We start from the raw sequence: 18501 nt of genomic DNA, 5'->3' as shown, positions 1-18501 counted from the left end.
ATTAAGGTTTTTCATGTTTATTAAAAAAATTTTTATATATCTTATAAATTTTTTAATTTTTTTTTGTAAAAAATCAAAATAAAAATTTAAAAACAAAAGAAAAAAGGTTAATAACTCAAAAAATAAAATAAATTATATTAATTTAAAAACATTTAATTTCAAAATTAAAAACGTACAAATGAGCGCCCTTTCCATTACTTCAAATAAAAAATTGTGTATAAGCACTCTTTATAGTACACTAAATTAAAAATTGAAAATCCCATAATCTCATAATAATTTTCCATTTTCTCTCTCTTTCACTCACGCAGAACCCAGCCCCCCTTCTCTCTCTGCACTCCATGAAACCCTAGCCCTTTTTCTTTCTCTCTCCCAGCCAACAGCAGCAGGAAGCCAGAAGCCACTGCCCAGTTCCCAGCGTCGTCATCGCCGACAAACTTGTCTCTTCAGCCAGCGTCCAGCCTCATCGTCGCCGATCCTCTTATCCTAGATCCCATCTCCTCGTGTTGCTAGGTCTCATCGCCGCCGCCGGGTGGAACTGACCGTGGTGGCATCAGGAATCATCGCCTGTGGAAGGTGAAGGTATACTCGTCGCCTGTCATCATTTCTCTTCCCCTCGTCGTCGTCTCTCTCTATCGCAGTCGAGCCCTCTCTGTCGCCGTCGTCTCTCTCTGTCGCAGTCGAGCCCTCTCTATCACCGTCGAGCCCTCTCTCTGTGTCGCCATTGAGCCCTCGATCTCTGTGTGTCGCCGTTGAACTCTCGATCTCTCTGTGTTGTCGTCGAGCTAACGACCCTTCTCTGGTAAATAATGCTGCTTGAATTATTTTTACTTGTTTTTGTACTTTTGTTAATAGGTATTGATTGGGTTGCTGATTTTACTATTTTAGTGATCTTGATTTGCTAAGTTAATAGTACTGCATTACTGATTTTGATCATTTTTTATTATCCTGAGTTGTTGAGTTGTTGATTTTTTGAAATGATGTTGCTAATTTTCTAGAATAATACTGTTGCTGGTTTTCTGGTTTTCTGATTTGGGTATGGCTGATATTGTGAGTGAGTGGCAAGTTCATGCGGAGGTTCAGGTTCCGTGAGAACGCCAAGATGGATCAGGTGAAGACATCCATAGAGAATGGTGTTCTTACTGTCACTGTTCCCAAGGTTGAAGTTAAGAAACCTGATGTTAAACCCATTCAAATCACTGGTTAAACAAGATAATTTTTCTTAATCCCCCATTCTGGTTTTCAAGCCTGTGTTTGCGTTTTGTTGTGAATTGTGATTACCTAATATCTATGATGTTCATGTCCTAGAAATATAAATCATGTAGTAGTGGTAAGTAAGAACACAATATTATTATAATATGAGATGTCATTAAGTATGTAGTGCACGAATGGAATTTTTTCTGTGGCTGTGCTTTGAAAATCCTATCTATGATGGAAATCTTGAAACTAACAATGATGATTATGATTTTTGATGATTAGAGTTTTGTTTAGTTAAAAAGGTGAAATTTTAAATTTTATTAGGTTAGAAATTATTGAATTTAAATATTTGAAATTATATACTTAATTTTTAATAATTTTGTTTAAAATTTATTTGAACCGGTTAAATCTCGGTTGAACTCCGGTCGAACCATAAAACTAGTGAACCAGTTATTTTACCGGTTTATTAACCGATCCGGTTCTCGCAACCTTGGTTATAATTATAGTGAATGTATATGTAACACATGGTGGTACTGTAAGCTTGTTTTCTTTATGTGGAAGCGGAACATATTTGTAGTTTCTTGTTTTTCTTTGGAAAACAAATTGGCACAGTAGTATTGTAAATAAGTTTGAATATTTAGCTTTACAAAGGGACAACTTCTAAATTTATTATTCATACGTCCCTGTTTTTCTTTCAAAGGTAAGCCAACACTGTCCACAAATTTTGAGGAGGTTACATGGGCAAAATTGAAGTCTGCTATTTGTGCTATATTCTTGAAGCAACCCGACTCTTGTGATTTGGAAAAGCTTTATCAGGTATTCCTAGATATTCTGTTATTATTTATTAGTCACAGTTGGGTTGGCTTGGGTTTGCCCTGTGAATTTTATGGTGAAATAGCTCATTAGTATTTTATGGTGAACTCTTCTGTAGGCTGTCAGTGATCTTTGCATATATAAAATGGCTGGAAATCTTTATCAACGAATTGAAATGGAATGCGAAGCACATATATCTACAGCTTTGCAATCTTTGGTTGGACAAAGCCCTTATTTGGTTGTTTTTTTATCTCTAGTTGAGAGATGTTGGCAGGATCTTTGTGACCAAATATTGATGATTCAGGGTATATCCTTGTATCTGGATAGGACATATGTGAAGCAAACAGCAAATGTACGGTCCTTATGGGACATGGGCTTACAACTTTTCCACTAACATCTTTCATTATCTCCTGAAGTTGAACACAAAACTGTTACCGGTCTTCTAAGAATGATTGAAAGTGAAAGGTAAATCCTTATGTTACAATCCTAATCTTATAAATGAATGTCAGACCTCTTTATATATGATGGTGGCAGGGAATGTATTTTTTTTGGTTTTTCTATTTGCTGTCATCATACATTTTATGTTTCTTCTTGCCATTACCTTGCATGGGCTGAGTTGATATGACACTGATGAGACCATGAGGGAGCATGTGCTGTCAAAATACTTGTAATATTTCTAATTTTCTGTTTCAAAATATATCAGTAACCATTGTAACTGGTTGACATACAAAGGATAATTTTGTGAATAGTTTTGGCTTGAGTAGTTTGTTAATTATTTTTTAATGAATTTGGTCCAAAAGAATACATCTTTATTATATATGACAATTATTTGTGGTTATGTGAATTAATTTATCTCTCTTACCATAAAAAAGGATTAGCTAAATTATCATGTTTGGGGGGGGGGGACGGGGGCATAAATGTCCTTTTGTGATGGAGCTTTCATTTTTCTGTTGTTCGTCTGGTATTTCAGATTAGGTGAAGCAATGGATAGAACGCTTCTAAACTATCTTTTGAAGATGTTCACAGCACTGGGAATATATGCAGAAAGCTTCGAGAAGCCATTTCTTGAATGCACATCTGAATTTTATGCTGCTCAAGGTATGAAATACATGCAGCAATCAGATGTTCTAGATTATTTGAAGCATGTGGAGGTGCTTTCTTTTCTTTATCCCCTTCTATTATCTTGTTAGCTTGAATTGTTGGTATTTGTATGTGCTCCTTTAAGTAGTTCTTTAACTATTAGATCTTGCCATGCCATGTATGTATTTTATCGGATATATAATCTGCAATGCATCCAAGATCAATTGCAATACTAGAATATGTTCCATAGATAAACTAAAGAAACACCATAGCAAACCACAAGTATAGTGTGAACTAACCATAACATAAAACTAACATTAAGGCCACTGAAACTTAAAATTCTAACAAATAACTTGCATCAAATACTCAAGCAACAGTAATAGTATATACTATCATTTGTATAAATTTTAGAATAATTATTATCTAAATACCCAAGTACTAAAATAGATAACATTTTCAATCCAAAATCCTTTAATATTCTACAATGAATGATATTCAAATATGAGAGGTAGATTGAATTTCAAAAAAAAAACACAAATTACAAAACAGTCGCAGGATGATAAAAATTGTGGAAGGAGCAATGAAGAATTTACCTTCACCACAAAGAGATTTCTTGGTAGTGATGAAGAATTTTCCTCACGGGTCCCTTCACCCTGAGACACTTGTCTTTGGCAGAAACACGGGTAGAGGAGCCAAGCAAGACAACTAGAAGTGGCAAAAATAGAAGGGGATGTAGGCGGTAATTGAAGCGGCCAAAGGGCAAAGAAACCAGAGGCAGAGGTGAACCTGAATGGTGGTTCAAAAAAGGGGTAGGTTTTTTATTAAAAAAATAAAAACAGGATGGAATAAGAAGAGGGATGAGGGCAACCTACCTAGACGACAGAGGAGAGACACAACTCCGGCGACAGAGGGAGTGGCAGCGGTAGCTCTTCCAACGATGGCAGAGACAGAGGGAGCAACTCCGTTTGAGACAATAAAACACGATACATGTGACTTAACGCAGACTTTGGAGGAGAATGGAGGTGGGTGGTGCTGGCGGAGGACTACCGGAGGTAGTTGCAGGGGAGAGAGAAGAGAGAGGAGAATAGGGGAGAGAGAAGGGTATTCTCGAAAGTGAGGGGATAATGTCACACATTTTAAATTTAAGATCAGGTTTACCGTCGGATTTATCCGCTGGTAATTCCGACAGTAATGCTTGTGCCAATTTTTCCTTTTTTTCCTCCAAATATTACCAGCGAATTTACCGTTGAAAAATCTAATATGACAGTAACTTTTTTACCCGACGAATTTATTGCCATATCCGCCGATAAACCCGCCGCTAACGTCCGACGCTAAATCTGACAGTATGTAATGTTTTTCTTGTAGTGAATACGTGTTTTACTTTCACTTCCTAGTTTTTCTTGATCAGAGTTGTAATTCTTCTTAACACCCTAATGAGGAAATTTGATTTAGACGAGGGTTTTGGATTAGTTCACTGACTACTTTAGAATCAGACTCCATTATCAACTTTGAGATCCCTCTTCCCCATGCCAACTTCATGCCATCCATGATCGTTTGCACCTCAACCTCCGGAGTTGTTGTGTGGTTCATCTTATTCGTAAATCCATAAATCCAACCATCAATATCATTTATGAGCACTCTCACTCTATTGGCTGGTCCATAATTTCCCCTTAAGGCACCATCAGCATTGAGTTTAGTCCAACCATTTGATAGGACTTTCCAAGAGATCTCCCTATAGTTGTTAGGTCTATTTTGTGAAGTAGGATTCCTGGCTTCATCGATTTCCCTCATAATTCTTCTTATTTTGGTTTCTTTGACTTCAATTCGGGGGGGGGGGGTTAATGTTCGAATGGACATACTCGTTTTTATAATTCCAAATGCTCCATCCATAGTCATGAAGACATCTTTCCACTTCTTATCTTGTTTTTTCTCCAAATCTTGCTCTAGATTGTCTGTATCAATGTTTTAATCTCCAAGCTGAAGAAGAGGTTAATTACTTGAAGGTTCAGAGCTCGTATCCGTAGTTAAGAGGCTCTAGGACAATCCTGAATAGCATGGGGGGGGGAGGGGTTTATCTCCCATCACAAGCAGTGCAGAGAGGGTTGTTACCTTGTCCCTAAGAGGCCATTGTGGATGTCGTTAGGAGACCATTATGAGTCACAGACCACAAAAAAACATTGATTTGTTGTATGCCTTTTTAGTTTTAGATTTCTTTTTCAGACTGTTCTTCCTCACTATTCGGATTTAGAAGGTTCTCATAAGTGTCCTTTATTGTAAAGTCACCTTTTGGATTGGGCTTCCAATACAACTTATCCTCTCCATCCTCTACAAGGAGACATGACCTTGCTAAGCTTGTTTACAATTGAGTTCGACAGAAGATATATAGTTGAGTTTTTTAAAATCCCAAGCCCCATCTTCTTTAACATAGTTACTGAGATTTCAGGTCTTCTCCTCCAAGCTCAGCATGAGAGATGTTATATTTTCAAGCCTCAAACCTGTTTTTAACTAGTCATCTTCCCAAAAATTGATATTGTTACCATTTCCCATAATTTGGCCAACATTTTTGGTTAAGCAGCTCCAAACTTCTGCGAGATTTTTTCAGAGAAAATAGTCATCTTTCTTAACATTCAGACATTGGAAGAAATTTGAATCTCTACCATATTTAGCAATCAATACCTGAATCATAAAATAGTAGGTTGGATTAGCAGTTGACATCCTCTTTTGAGAGTAAAAGCTTCATTAACCAATTTGAGGTTTCTCATATTAAGACCCACATATTCCTTTGGAGAAAGAATCTTCTTCCAACTAATCAAATGGGCCTTGCGCTTCTGATCAGTATGTCTCTAAATGAAGTCTCTATGGGCTATTTCAATATCATTGCACACACTTTTGGGAATTTGAGAGTGTTGCTTGGGGTATAGAGCCATGGTGCTAATAATCGAGTGTGCTAGCGTTATTCTTCCTACCATAGACAAGCACTTGGACTTCCAACCTTGAAGTTTATTGTTGACCTTTCCAAAATAAAGCTAAAATCTCATTTTCTTAATTTCTTCTCCTAAACAATTGCTCCCAAATATTTTCCAATTTCCCTTGTTTTAGAAAATTCACTAATTAAAGCAATGCTCTATCTTCTACTAATTGGAATATTCTTTGGGAAGTAGATATTCATTTCAGAGTTATTTATTATGTGTCCAGAAGCTTTATAGAATTTGTTTAAAACATCTAAGGCTTTTTTCATCTGATCATGGGTTGCTTCCATGAAAAGAATGAGATCATCTCTGAATATTAGGTGAAAAATATCGGGCCCATTTTTTCTTGCTTTCATTGGTTTTTAAATATGATTTTTCACAACGTCAGAGATGAGGTGGGACAACTTTCCCATATAGATAACAAAGACATAAGGGGAGAGGTCTCTTTGTTTGATCCCTCTGGAGAGAAAAAAGCTTTTAGTCTACTAGCCATTCCAAATTATGAACAAGTTTGGGGATGAGATGCAATGTGTGATTATGTTACTCATGTGATAGGGAATTCCAGATTCCTTAAGGGTGTCTTGGATGAACTTCCAGCTTAATCTGTCATACGCTTTAATAAGATCAATTTTTATTGACATGAAACCCTTTTTACCTTTTAACTTCTTCATAGAATGGACCATCTCTTTTACAATCACTATGTTATCATGTATGTTCCTTCCTAATACAAAGTTAGATTGAAAGGAACAGATTCGATCAGTGAGAAAAGGCTTCAATTTTTCAACCAAAATTTTTGTGATGGGCTTGAATTGGTTTATGAATTCTGGTTTATCTATTTTTGGAATTAATACCAACAAAATTTCATATAACATTTGCACTTCTCATGCTTTACCCAAACATTAGAGATCACATACTCTACTTCTTTGTGAATTATTTTTCAATTGTGGTGGTAAAATATACTGAGAATTCAGTCTTCACCTAAGACTTTAAGACTTCCAATATTATAAATGGCTTTTTTTATTTTTTCTTCATCTAGAAATTTGTTGGCTTAGTCATTCATGTTGCATACCACACAAAACTTTACGCTTAAGTCGTAAAATAAAGGTGGTGAGGTATTACAACCTCTAAAATAAAATATGCGTACATAATATAATTGAAGAAATATAATATTCGAGGAGCCATGAAGGGTGGTTAAGCAAAAAATCACGAAAAGAAAAGCGCATTACCCTCGAAGATGTAAAACCAGAGAAAAGATAAGGGTAAAACATGAGTATATACAAAGAGTCGAGTACCAAAATATAGAATGTCAGGCTCCAGACACAGCTTGCACAGCTAAGGCTGGCCGGAGTATAAATACATACATGAGCATAAGTATATATCCCAAAATAACCCAACATGCATGAAGAAAGCACCTAGTTCTCCAAAAAGCGTCTAAGATGATTAAACATTATTTATCTTTATATATACATAGGAGAATCTATGAACAAAAAATACATAACAGACAATCCCAAAATATAACTTCCTAACTTTGCTTGCCAGAGAAGCCTTCAGATGCTCACCGAGGCACATCTCGACTTGCATATGAAAACAACATCATAGATATGGAATGAGAGCCGGAGGTTCTCAGCATGGCAATGGTGCCCACATACATAATATATAAGGTCCCGGGAAAGACAGAGGCGATCCTAAAACTTCGACACTCATATTTAAATCTTAAAGTTTATAAATGGAAAACCATAAACAGGATAGGTTATCTAAGGTTCTTATTTCTAATTCCTTTCTAACTTAAGCCTTAATTTCTGCCTTCCTCCAATCCTCCAAAACTCCGGTGCACAGACAAGCAATACAGACAAAGCAAACACAAGTAGGATACAAATACAGCAGATAGGAAATATAGCAGGTAAGCATAATAACCACATAGGCAAGCCCAATTAATGCACACTCAAACAAAACACACATATGCATCTGATGTATGTCTGCCTTATGGCTGATAAGTCTCATCTGTTGGTTATACAACCAATCCGATATGTCTGGTAGCTAACCCGGGTAGCCAACACAATATTACTATAATTATCATAGGGTTCACTAATTCAATAATTCACAAGGGTTCAATAGTTTCTTACCTTATCCATGGATGAAATGGACAAAGCCCAACACTATCCACGAGCTAATTCGACTCTAGAACAACAAAACCACATAATCTCTTAAAATCAAAACCTTAAATTTCGAAATTAGAAAAGAGTGGTTGAGTAAGAAATTGCTATATTCTTACCAAATTGATTTATGATTTTTCTAGAGAATTCTAAGACGAACACGTGGTCGCTGACGCTCGTCAATCAGAGCTTCGGATTGAAAGTTACGGACGATTGAATTTCGAAGACGTTAGGGTTTTGGTTACGCTCTTTCTCCTCTCTTCTTTCAGCGTAATCGAAGTGAAAAATGAGGGAGAAATCTTCATTTGGAAGCTTATATAGGTTGGCCTTGGTCTGGTTTGGGCCTGGTCCAACCGGTTCGGCCCGTTGGCCTGGTTTTGGGTCAAAATATTTAAAATTAGTGTCAAAATTCGTATTTTTAGTATTTCTACTCCTCTAAATTATAAAAATTAATTCTTATATTTTCTTTGAATAATAATTAATTTATTGGATAAGTATTTATTAGTTAGCTCTGTTCAAAGAGGAAACTCAATCTAGATCTTATGGCAAATCAAAAGAGTTTAAGTCTTACAGGATTGTATTAGGAATGAGAATTCGGAATATCACACATTGATTAATCAAAGAGAGATTCAACAACTAAAAGAAAAATCGATTCAAAATTCGTGGGGAGTGGTAATTTCAGTTTATTTTTTGATCTATAACAAATAGCTTCAAGAGATGATAGAATTAAGAATACCCACTAAAAAAAACTAATACAATCCATAATGAGATACCAGAAAATGGAACATTTTTGTTACTTGACCAACCATCAAGAAAAGCAAATACAACTGGTACACTAATCAATAAAATTGATGAAGTAGCAAGGGGTTTACATCCTACCACCTAATTAACAATTTTGTCCCCAAAATTCAGATTCAGTTACCTGATAATAGGTGTGGGAGTCACTTCCCATTCTGGATTTCAAGCTCTCAAATGTGTTCTTCAATTCCAGCTCGACTCCAAGAAACCTTTACTAATGGTACTACTCTTCCGCATAGTCGTTCAACACTGGTATCGTTCATTCTAACCAGAAGTACTTGAAATGTTAAATCTTTTTCTAATTCAACTGATACGGTAGTAAAACTATTTGATACATCACTGGCCACCAATTCGTCTTAATACTTCAAACGGCTCGATACACCTCGGTTTCATCCCCTTAGTTTTGATTGTCCCTCAATTCCAGCCTATTGAAGCAACCTCGAAGAATGCGTAACTTCTTTCCTTAAACTATCTAGGTTTTCTCTCCCAGTCCGCATAACTTTCCTATCGGCTTTGCTCAGTCAAAACCTCAACTTGAATTCGCTTAGTTTTTTTTTTTCCGTTGTCTTGGCTTTCAATTTGGGACCTAGGATGCCTGAGCTTCCAAGAAATAGTCTTCCTTATAACCTGTCAAACGCTGAGTTATACTACTTCATCTTTTGTGATATATCTTAGTAACTTTAAGGTGAATCAAAGGTTCGCTCATGTGTGCTTCGGACAATAATTTACGTGTCTACTTTTGACATTTGGCACACTAAGTCTTTTTTTATATATTTAAATTCCATTCCTGTTTTCTATTGATCTCTTCTTGATTCCCTTGCCTAACAAGCTTCGATATTCTTGGTAGCTCCTTATCTTTTTACTGCGCTCTCCGAATCCCAGCCTCACAATTGTCTAACATTTGCAGTTGATCCAGTCTGACACCTCCATCCACTTTATCATCTTCTAACCTAATATTCCAAACTTGCTTAATGGTTCATTCTCTTTAATTGTCCTCCAAATAATACTCAGAGACTTCCTGCTCAGGGCATCCACCAATAGATCATAACATTGCATCAGCACATCTCCTAAGCCCTTTGGTAATGTATCATAGTAAGCCTTAAACGGTTTGTCAAGTTCAGGTAATCGCGAGTACTAGTGTTGTAGTTAATTCCTTTCTCTCAAGGTTTGAAAGCTTCATTCGCATTCAGGCATCCATACAAACGGTGTATCCTTACGGTTCAATCTGTGGAAATTAAACTTCACAACTCCCCATGATCCTGCACACGCCCAAGCTTCATCTTCTGCGTCCTTTAATTGCGTTCTAAGGAACTAATGCTCCGAAGGTTATATTTAAGAATTGTGCGCGATACAAAATCAAGCTCGAGTTGATTTCCAAAAAGATTATAAGCTCAAAGGACGAACGAACAACCCAAACGGTGTTCACAAGAAATCAGAAGGATGTCTTATATTCTGATTAAATAAAGTTGTAGAAAATTTCACAAAATACATAGGATAAGAATTAAGATGTATCTCATGGAGGGAAGCCAAATCAAACACTCTGATTAGAAAGAAGCAAGGCATATTGAATTAAGTAAGTCTCCGTTGATTTTTGAAGAAACACAAGTTCACAGAGAAATGCAATTCGACTGCTAGTTTTCAAAAATTCAAGAATCGCTTGGTTGTATCAAAACAAAATTAGGCTTGCCTCGGAGAGTACAAAGTTCATGCACAATTACATGCAAGTAAGAAATAGAATTGGGAAGACAATTAAATCTTTTGAAAACAAAGAATCCGAGACAAAATCTCGAGCAAGTTATAAGGGAAAAAGAATCGATCGGGTCACGAAGGTCCATGGATACTAAGCCTATCGTACAATCAATCTCCATTGTAGCTCACCGTCATAGAATTCAAACACTACCCCTTGCGACTATCAGCTTTTTTAGACCCTTCGGACATAAATCGAATTACATATTCAAAGAAATCCAGCAACACGCGGTGCGTTGATAACCATTCCAATCCTATCAGTGGTAAACAAGAAGGAACCTTAAGTCTAAGTATTATAAGTTGAGAAGTTGGTCTATGCACACTAGAGTCACAACTAAGTCTTAACACTTTCAGCTCTAAATCCTCACCTTTGTCATACACTATGTTTAAACGCGGCATTCCCAATATCATATAATGCAATTAGAATTCTATTAACATTTTTCAGGATTACCTCCACCTTGTGGTCACGATTGATCAGCGTCCTGAACCTTTCTACGGGAGCAATTTCTGGAGATATAACCCGGTGCCTCGCACCTATAACACAGACCTAAACCCTTTCGGTACGGCCTATTCGGATGAAAACTTTTGCATCTTTGGCACCTCACATCCTCTAGGTAAGGCGTCACTTGCTTCTCTTTATCACTCGCCTGGCGACTGCCACTCCTCTTGAACTCTTGGCCCCTCGGTGCAAAATTCTGGTTGTGAACCCTTCGGCAGAACTCCCGGCTTTCACTCCTTGCCACAGCAGCCTTCTTTAAACATTCTTCCACGAGTCTACTCTTGTTTACCAAGTCTGAGAAAATTCTGATTTTCATCAAGCCCACAGAACTCAATATATCACTCCGAAGTCCTCCTTCATATTTGATGCACTTCCACTCCTCAAAGTCTCCTGGAGTTCCCTGACGAATCCTAGAGAATCGGCACAGTTCCTCTAACTTGTTCATGTATTTAGCGACCGACATCTGATCCTGTTTCAATTGCAGCAGTTCAAGCTTCTTAGCTGTTCTGATTGAGTTAGGGAAGTATTTCTTGTAAATCTCAGTTTAGAATGTATCCCAGGGTATAGCAACATCACCATTCTGTAGAAGGCGTCACGTCCCTTGCCACCAATACTGGGCTTCACCCGCTAACAGATAAGTTGCAAACTCAACACATTTATCTTCAGGGACTTGCTGTGCTTGTAAAGCCCGCTCAATCGCTTGAAACCAGTTGTCGGCCTTAGTGGGGTTCGTGGTTCCTCCAAAGATTGGTGGATGTATCTTCAGAAACATTACAACCGTCATTGGTCCGTTATCCCCATTAGCATCGTTCCCACTTTCAGCTTGATTCCCTAGCGCTTCGGCTGTCACCTGCATAGCCGCAACCATATTTTCCAAGGTAGCCATAAAATTCACAAGGTCATTTCCCGTCGTTTCAGGGTCTGCAGTACCTATTCTACCTCTGTCTCGCCCGCGATCGCGTCCACCAGTCACCGTCTGGTTCCTGTTCACATCAAACAAGTGATATCAAGGTGATCAGTCTCAATATCGCAAGTCTAGTGCTTCAAAGTCCCAAATGCATGCTCATGAACATTCATGCCACATTTATCAGTTAGATAACCTAGTTTAGCATGTACAGACAACCAAAGTATACCCAGAAGCATAGTTAGTCCGTCCCTCAGGCTCTACAGGAATGAACTGCTCTGATACCATAATATAACACCCTACCACACAGAGCTTTTCGCTTAAGTCATAAAATAGAGGCGGTGAGATATTACGACCTCTAAAATAAAATATACATAGATAATAGAATTGAAGGAATATAATATTCGAGGAGCCTTGAAGGGTGGTTAAGCAAAAAATCGCGAAAAGAAAAGCGTATTACACTCGAAGACGTAAAACCAAAGAAAAGATAAGGGTAAGACATGAGTATATACAAATAGTCGAGTACCAAAATACAGAATATCAGGCTCCAGATGCAGCCTACAAAGCTAAGGCTGGCCAGAGTATAAATACATATATGAGCATAAGTATATATCCCAAAATAACCCAACATGCATAAAGAAAGCACCTAGTTCTCCAAAAAGCCTCTAAGAGAATTAAACATCATTTATCTATATATATACATAGGAGAATCTATGAACAGAAAATATATAACAGAAAACCCCAAAATATAACTTCCCAACTTCGCTTGCCAGAGAAGCCTCCAGATGCTCACCGAGTCATATCTTGATCTGTATTTGAAAACAACAACATAGATATAGAATGAGAACCGGAGGTTCTCGGTATGGTAATAGTGCCCACATACATAACATATAATGTCCCGGGAAAGCCAGAGGCGATCCTAGAACTTCGACACTTAGATTTAAATCTTAAATTTTATAAATGGAAAATCATAAACAGGGTAGGTTATCTAAGGTTCTTATTTCTAATTCCTTTCTAACATAAGCCCTAATTTCTGCCTTCCTCCAATCCTCTAAAACTCCGGTGCACAGACAAGCAATACAAACAAAGTAAACACAAGTAGGATACAGATACAGCAGATAGCAAATATAGCAGGTAAGCATAATAACCACATAGGCAAGCCCAATTAATGCACAATCAAAGAAAACACACATATGCATATGATGTATATCTACCCTATGGCAGATGAGTCCCATCTGTCGGTTATACAGCCAAGCCAACATGTTTGGTAGCTAACCTGGGCATCGTCTTCTTGAAAACTAGTGAGCGGCACAGTACCACGATCCTCACCTGGTGAGCGGTAAACCATGTCGATCCCCACCATCTGCAGGCGGTAAACCACCTCGATCCCCACAGACATTTTCAATTGGAAAACAGTACACACATGGGCAGTAAATAACCACGATCTCCATAAAACATATTCATTTAAAAACTGGTGGGCGGTAAATAACCACGATCCTCACAAAATAATTCCATATCAAATTCATACTCATCATCATTCAATTCATTCAATAATTATCATCATCACACCTCCCATTCCGTTCATCAATAATTCACACTCAAAACAGAATTCTCTTCTTAATTAAGTAAAACTTAAAACCTAATACTTTTCTTGATAAATTCAAACTCCAACATAATACTATTCTTAGTAAATCAAGTTCTAAAACATAATGCATTTCTTTTCTTTATAAATCAAAGTCAAATAATATTATTCTTTTATTCATACTTGTCTAAATAACACTTCAAACTAAATCTCCAATTTTTAAAAAAATTTTGACATCATCTCCTTTAAAATTTGGACTTTGCCACCCTTCTCGGGTCCCAACCAAATCTCCAATTTTTATAAAAATTTTGACATCATCTCCTTTAAAATTTGGACTTTGCCACCCTTCTCGGGTCCCAACCAAACCACCTTTCAAACCCTTTTCAAATTATTTCCAACTCTCAATTTATTTATTATTCAACAAATACACACACACACACACACACACACACACACACACACACACACACATATATATACACATACATAACTCAACCAATCCTCAATCTTTCATCATCAATACTCACATTCATCAATAATCATTCATCAACCCCATCAACAACATTAATTAACACCCTATAACCAACTCAACAAAATCATCATTCATCAACCCATTCACAATATAATTCCACATTTCCATCAAGGTTACTAGCATTAACATATTCCCACATTTTCAACCTAACCTATGGTCATCTAGTCTATGTTTTCACAAAACATTATATATTATCTACGAGAAACTAAAACCATACCTTGGTCGATTCCTCCCTAAGCTCGGAACACCTCAAAAATCTCTTATTTCACAAGCTCCAAACTTTCAAACATCAATTTCTCAAGCTTAATCACCCGGATTTCATTCCAAACCGCTCAATTGAACTCCAAATCAATTAGAACACAATCTAATTTCACACAATATCACAATAATTATCATATAGTTCACTAATTCAATAATTCACAAGGGTTCAACAGTTCCTTACCTTGCCCATGGATGAAATGGACAAAGCCCAACACTATCCACGAGCTAATTCGACTCTAGAACATCAAAATTACATAATCTCTTAAAATCAAAACCTTAAATTTCGAAATTAGGGAAGAGTGACTGAGTAAAAAAATTCTGAGTAAAAAAGTTCCAGATTCTTACCAAATTAATCTGTGGGTTTTGTAGAGAATTCCGAGTCGAACACATGGTCGCTCACGGCTCGTTAATTGGAACTCTGGATTGAAAGTTACGGACGATTAAATTTCAGAGATGTTAGGGTTTTGGTTACGCTCTTTCTCCTCTCTTCTTTCAGCATATCGAAGTGAAAATTAAGTAGAAAGCTTCGTTTGGAAGCTTATATAGGTTGGGCCTTGGGCCGATTTGGGCCTAGTCCAACCGGTTCGGCCCGTTGGCCCGATTTTAGGCCAAAATCTTTAAAATTAGTGTCAAAATTCATATTTTTAATATTTCTATTCCTCTAAATTATAAAAATTGATTTTATTAATTTTTTGGGGTTTACAAGCCTTCTCTTTAGTAAATATATTTATGTAGAAGTTGATAGCCATATTTTTCAATTGGTCTTGTTCTCCTCCCATTGTCCATCTTTATTTCCTAAACAAATTAAATAACCTTGTTCCTCCTTCTTCTAATAAGGGTCTTAACCTGGTAGTATTTAGTGTTTTTGTTGCCATCCCTAATCCATTCAACTCTAGATTTTTGGAGCCAGAGTCTTTCTTTTTGGTCCATAATGTAGTCTAACTATTTTTGTAAATTTCTCTCCAAATCATCTAATCTTCTATTTCTTTCATAAGAGGTACATTTTTGTATCCCTCCAATTGCCAAAAGTTGTGTTTTCTTTTTTAATATATCCTTAAATATATCCCTCCTCCATGTGTTGAGATTGTGTTTTAGATTATTTATCTTAGTAAAAATAGGTCCCATTACCTTTTTAATTCTCTTTTAGAACCCGACCAAAATCGTTAGCTGCATCTAAAAAGCTTCAAAACTGTATGGGTTATTTATATTAGCAATCCGGCCTCCTTCCAAACAGACAAACAACAAGTAGTGGTTGGATTGAATTCTAGGAAGGAAAGTGATGCATGCTTCTAAAAAAAGAATACGCCATTCACCATTACAAATCCCCCTATCCAATCGCTCAAAAACCCTTTCTCTCCCATCTCTTATTGCTCCACACCAAGTAAACTTTGATCCTCTTGCCCCATGTTTATTAGTTGTACATTGTCAAATTTCCAATAAATTAAGGACTTTCAACACGGAAAAATAAAATCTTTATATAAGTAAAATTAGAATAGCAAAATAGTAATAAAAACCCATATTGGCTAACACATTAACACGTGGTTACAAGTTTCATATTGCACGTGTACTTGTGAAAGTTTTAAACTGGGTAAGGTTAACTTGGTTTTAGAGTTTATTGTCCTTGGTTTAAGCATGTAATTTCACTATTAGTGAAACCCACTCCAATTTTAGCGCCTTTTTCCTTTTGAATTTTAAAATTTGAGTTCAATTTTACCATTTAAAATTAGTACACGAATTTAAACTCAAAGGGGATTAATAAAGAATCCCAGCTCCCAAAATGGAGAAGAACAAAAAGAGCGGAAAATTTTCCACCAAATTTGAGTAACAAATCAAATTTTAACCCTCATTTATCTCCCCCTAAATTTTTCTCTCATTTACTCTCTTAAATCGCTCATTTCTTTGAAAATCCTTCCCCCTTCCTCTTCTCTCTAATTTCAAAACCCTTCCCCTTCTCTCTCCTCTTATCAAAGCACAAGAAAATCTGTCTTGGCTTGCTCGGCAAGGTTGCATGTCCAACGACACGCAGGTAGAAGATATCTCTGTATTTCGTGCAAGTGAAAGTTTTGATCTTTGGATATGAAGGGTGTTGGTTCAAAAGAAGAAAAGGCGAAAGAGAAGTCAGTGGAGGGTGAGAACAAGATGAAGCACAAAATGAGGAGTGCTTCACAGCTGGAACTTGGAAGTTCTAGAGAAAACTTATGCGGGTAAGTGAAAGTTTTTTAGCCATTTTTGAACAATTTTGTAGTACCCCTTTTGTTTTGTTGGTCTTTTTCATATTTTTTTTTTTTGGATTGTGAAGCTAGTTGTGTGTTGAAATGTGAAACTGTGTTGGGGTGTTGTGTATTTCTTTGGTTCAAGGGAAGCTTATCAGTCAGATGCAGTACGAGTTGAGTTATTTTGAGCATACCTTGAGTACTGGTAAGTGATAACTAAGAGCTTTGTTCCTCTATTGTGTTTTTGTAAGAAGATTAAAGCAAAAAAAAAAAAAGAGAAAGCTCTATTTGAGCATACTTTCGAGTAAGATATTTTTGTTAAAATTGTTTGAATACATTCACTTTGCCAACTATTTCTGTCGTTATGCCTGCTAAATTTTTGGGTTGGTATGTGCAAAATAATGGCTTGGAAAAAATATTTTATAATAATAATAATAATAATAATAATAATTATTATTATTATTATTATTATTATTATTATTATTATTATTATTTGCAGGTTTTATAATATCAATTGAATTGTTTAGAATGTAAGATTAGGCTAAGATTTGTTTAACGGATGATAAAAAAATAAAATGATTTGACTCGAGGAAAGTGCTGCTAATCAAATTCAAACAATAAAATGGCGGGAAATCATTTGAAATGGCTAGCTCCTATGGAATCTCAAACATAGTATTGGTTCCTTGCTTTTCTTTTTCTGACTTTCTGTGATTCTTTCATTAACATATCTCTCTCTCTCTCTCTCTCTCTCTCTATTCTTGACTATGACTATTTTTCTTATCTTCCTTTTGGAGGAACAAGGTGTAGAACATCTCTTCAAATATTTGTAGGATTTTTCAAACAATGCATCACAGCATTTTGATATTGTATGTATTTTTTTATTTTCTATGATACCTATTATTCATTTGTTCATTTAAAGTCATTCATATTTGGTAAAGATATGTTTCCAATGAAAATTGTAAATCAAATATGTATCTATTTCGAACCACTCCTTTTAGTATTTTGATAAACCCCAATTTAATTTTTAATTGGTTTTGCTGAGCTGATTATTGTTTCGCATACTTGAATTTTATATGTTTTGTATTGCTTTGTGATACATTCCATTGTCATATATAAAAGGTTCTCATCGTTTCATCAAGTTTGTCTATTTATTTATTTAAATTCTATGATTTTGGATTCTTTGTTTTAACTGATATTGTGTATGCTTTATTTTCAGGTCTTTTATTTATTTAATTTTGTTCATTGCAAGAGGTCCGTTAACTCTTTCAAACCTCTATATTTAGGAGGATAGGTGGGAACATGGTAAATAACTTCATCCATTCTAATAAATCTCTTTCATCAAATCTTCAATTGTCCTTTATTTATATATTTGGTAATTTATTTGTGTTCTGACTTCTAAAGGTTCAAGTTGGAGGATAACCTTTGTACAAAGTTGACATTAAATTGGGTGAAGGTGAGCATCTATTGCAGCCTCTGGGTTTTCAAAGTTATTCGATACTTTTAATTTGAGATTAATTTTGGTTTTAGTTGATTTTACTTTTTATTTTTCAAGTGGCACTAAAATTTGAGCATAAAGATCAGGGAAGGCTATAAGCCTATAACTATGTCCCTTCTTATAAGTGGCATATTCACTATATATTTCTTTAATATCTTGATTGTAGATATTCTTCATTACACATTGCCTATATTGATGACGTAGAGGAAACTAGCAGAGATGGGGACAATAGAGAGAAAAAAAGGTCAATAAAGTTTGTTGT

At 36.0% G+C, this 18501-nt stretch overlaps 1 protein-coding gene across 2 annotated transcripts; it reads left to right on the top strand.

Annotated features, from left to right (window-relative positions):
• The first annotated feature begins 252 nt into the window (after positions 1-252).
• On the top strand, positions 253-18501 carry LOC140181067 (cullin-4-like). Of its 2 annotated transcripts, XM_072223598.1 has the most exons (9): positions 253-799; positions 1895-2010; positions 2126-2472; positions 2978-3158; positions 16614-16735; positions 16890-16949; positions 17961-18046; positions 18146-18197; positions 18406-18501. In XM_072223598.1, the coding sequence occupies exons 3-6, from the start codon at positions 2456-2458 to the stop codon at positions 16930-16932; spliced, it is 363 nt and encodes a 120-aa protein (XP_072079699.1). In that variant the 5' UTR covers positions 253-799; positions 1895-2010; positions 2126-2455; the 3' UTR covers positions 16933-16949; positions 17961-18046; positions 18146-18197; positions 18406-18501. The 2 variants fall into 2 exon arrangements, with proteins under 2 accessions (XP_072079699.1, XP_072079700.1); XM_072223599.1 differs by having other exon boundaries at positions 16831-16949; positions 18146-18501.

The sequence above is a fragment of the Arachis hypogaea genome, chromosome 17 (genome assembly GCF_003086295.3).
Source record: "Arachis hypogaea cultivar Tifrunner chromosome 17, arahy.Tifrunner.gnm2.J5K5, whole genome shotgun sequence".
NCBI lineage: Eukaryota > Viridiplantae > Streptophyta > Magnoliopsida > Fabales > Fabaceae > Arachis > Arachis hypogaea.
This window is presented reverse-complemented; position numbering and strand designations above follow the sequence as displayed.

Excerpts from the sequence above, each read along its gene's own strand:
- LOC140181067 (XM_072223598.1), top strand. Across the intron at positions 3,159-16,613 it reads ATTATTTGAAGCATGTGGAG|GGTGTTGGTTCAAAAGAAGA; the intron begins GTGCTTTCTTTT and ends TTGGATATGAAG. Across the intron at positions 16,736-16,889 it reads TCTAGAGAAAACTTATGCGG|GGAAGCTTATCAGTCAGATG; the intron begins GTAAGTGAAAGT and ends CTTTGGTTCAAG.